Source organism: Sphaeroforma arctica, assembly GCF_001186125.1.
Source record: "Sphaeroforma arctica JP610 unplaced genomic scaffold supercont1.2078, whole genome shotgun sequence".
In the NCBI taxonomy this organism is placed as follows: Eukaryota; class Ichthyosporea; order Ichthyophonida; genus Sphaeroforma; species Sphaeroforma arctica.
Genome location: NW_014038480.1, coordinates 5,992 through 8,599, shown reverse-complemented (window position 1 = coordinate 8,599; position 2,608 = coordinate 5,992). Strand labels below are relative to the sequence as shown.

Genomic DNA, 2,608 nt, shown 5'->3' with positions numbered 1-2,608 from the left:
ATTCAATATGCTATTTTGATCTTGCGCACAAGAGGATATGTACGTAGCTGAATTACAACCCTACCAGAGGCTAACCTCGGTGCTTTTCTCGTAATGTAAACCATTATTTCAAACTCTGGATGCCAACCGTTTTAAAAAGAAAATTTTACTGCACTCGAACGGGCCCTATTGTTGGGTTTTGTGGTCCAGGGTTTAAGTATGAGTCATAGTTTTCCTGCACACGCACAGAAAAAATAAATAAACAACCTTGTTTAATGTTCATAAGGCGATGACAACCATCATGAATAAAAACAGAGGATATGATGCTGACGCTTTTTCACACCCGACGTATGTCGATACATATACAGCAACAATACAACTCCACCCACATATATACGTGCAACCCTATGTAAATACATACAGACAAACACACCTACACCCTACATACACATACATTATCATTATACCATGACTCAAAGCATCCCTCTAGCCCCCGCCCTAGGCCTGGTAGCCGCGGGTATGGCCATTGCCACTGTATTGCGTAAGCTCTACGAGGCGGCTCAGGGTGTTGCTGAGAACATCTACGAAACAAACTCACTTGTCAATCAGTATCTGGTGTTTCACTATGGCAAGCCTTCGGAAGTGTGCAATCACGAGACGGGCCCTAAGGGTGCGCTGGACTTTCCTGTACGCGTTGCAGCAGAGTGTTGGAATGCCGAAGCAGGTAAGTAGGCAGATAGGTAGCACGCACGTTGTATGTGTGTACGTGTATCTGTGTTTTTACCTGTTTTTAGGGTGTATATGTGTGTATGTTTGTACGTGTATGTGCTTTTGTTCGAAACGTCATGCGGGATTTTACTCAGAGTACAACTCGCATTTTGGAATTATCTCTTGTGATTGTATATAAAAGTATTCTTCCGATATTTAAAACAGTTGCGAACAGGACGTCATTGCTACAATCCTATCCTGATACCATCTTCTCTTTGTTTAAAATTCAATCCCAGATTTTCTGTCTGGATTGAATATCACATCATATCTATAGAGCCATGCAGTATATTCACTAGTGAGCTGCCTGTAAAATTTGGTTTTGAGATCATGGAATACAATATATACACCTTTAATTAAGTTTCCTTACTTATATATATATATATATATACCTATCTATGTACATTAATATAGATTCAAGCTTATGAGTGCATAATTCACCCATCTATGCTTCACTTGCAGTTGAATTCTCACTATATATATTCGTTGGTATACTATTGAAAGGTACCGATAAATTGTACTCAAAACATAAGTAAAAGCATTTCACATCTTCAGGCATGTCATCTACGTTGCTCGTATTAACGATGTCGTTCTCGCACCATAGTACAATCCAGCGGACACAGCTAACAATATGTTTAAACTTACGTATGTGTCGAAGTATACACCAATGCTATTTAGGTCCTCAATACCTACAAGCGTTCCATTTGGAAAGTAGATATACTACAGAACGATAGAGCGTTTGTGTTTGTACGCGTCAACATGTTTTGGAGATAACTGGCTCGCGCTTAATCCACCGAGGGTAGGTGTTGCCTGAGGCTATGGTAGACACTTATACCACCAGTCCATGCAATTGTTTGCGTGCGTTAAACATTGTGTGGACCGAGAAAGTAGCATGTAGTTGTATTATATTGTATGGTGTGGATATCCTCATCTCGTAGACGAGATGTATAAACATGTGCTCTCATTCACGCTATACCAGGCAAGAGTAATTGCTCGCGTGCCCTGGACATTGGTTGCGCCGTGGGTCGTAGCAGTTTTGAGTTGGCTCGTCATTTCGAGGACGTTGTTGGCATTGACTTCTCGCAGCACTTCATCGATGTGGCTAACGATATCAAAGAACACGGTATGTCTTCCTTTGGTTGAGGAGTATCTATGTAAGTTATGTCTACCTTTAGTTTAGGAATATCCGTGTGTCTACGTTCAGTTTAAGATTGAAAAAAAACCCATGTAGGTTTACGTTTGGATTGAAATTGATCATGCCAGTCTACGTTTAGTTCAGAAGTATCCGTGTGTATGTGTACGATTAACTATGAGAAATCCACGCAAGTCTGCACCTAAATGTGTAACGTCGGTGTGAGTTTACGTTGAGTAGAGATATCATATAAGCCTACGTAATTTTGGAGATATACAAGCACCTCGCAAGCTTGTTTTGCGGTTACTTGTGCCTGACATATCCTATTGCTCCCAGCGCTGGCATCGGAGTCGCTACGAATACGTTAAATTCAGGGTGGGCGTTATTGTTGGGTTGAGAGGCAGGAACACCCCTCAAATGGGGAGAATTGCGTTTTTAATCGTATATTGTCTTCTTGTTACAGCTTGTATATATATATACATGTGTATAGCTTGTCGCATCCGTCACTATCTTCCTTCTGGCCGTTTTGTCTATAGCTGCTGTGGTATTTTGCGTATGTGTGGAGTTGCACACTCATGCGCACCGTTTGCTGAACTTTGCAAATGGGCACGGATATCACAAGCCATGTGTAACTATTTATGTTTATATATATATATATATATATATATATATGTATGTATGTATGTATATATATATATGTGTGTGTGTGTATGCATGCATATATGTATGTAT

At 40.3% G+C, this 2,608-nt stretch overlaps 1 protein-coding gene across 1 annotated transcript; it reads left to right on the top strand.

Annotated features, from left to right (window-relative positions):
* Positions 1 to 447: 447 nt before the first annotated feature.
* Positions 448 to 1,887, top strand: SARC_12111 (hypothetical protein; the record flags this gene model as incomplete). The annotated part of the gene is made up of 2 exons (XM_014293790.1): positions 448 to 703; positions 1,724 to 1,887. The coding sequence occupies 2 exons, from the start codon at positions 448 to 450 to the stop codon at positions 1,885 to 1,887; spliced, it is 420 nt and encodes a 139-aa protein (XP_014149265.1).
* Positions 1,888 to 2,608: the final 721 nt, after the last annotated feature.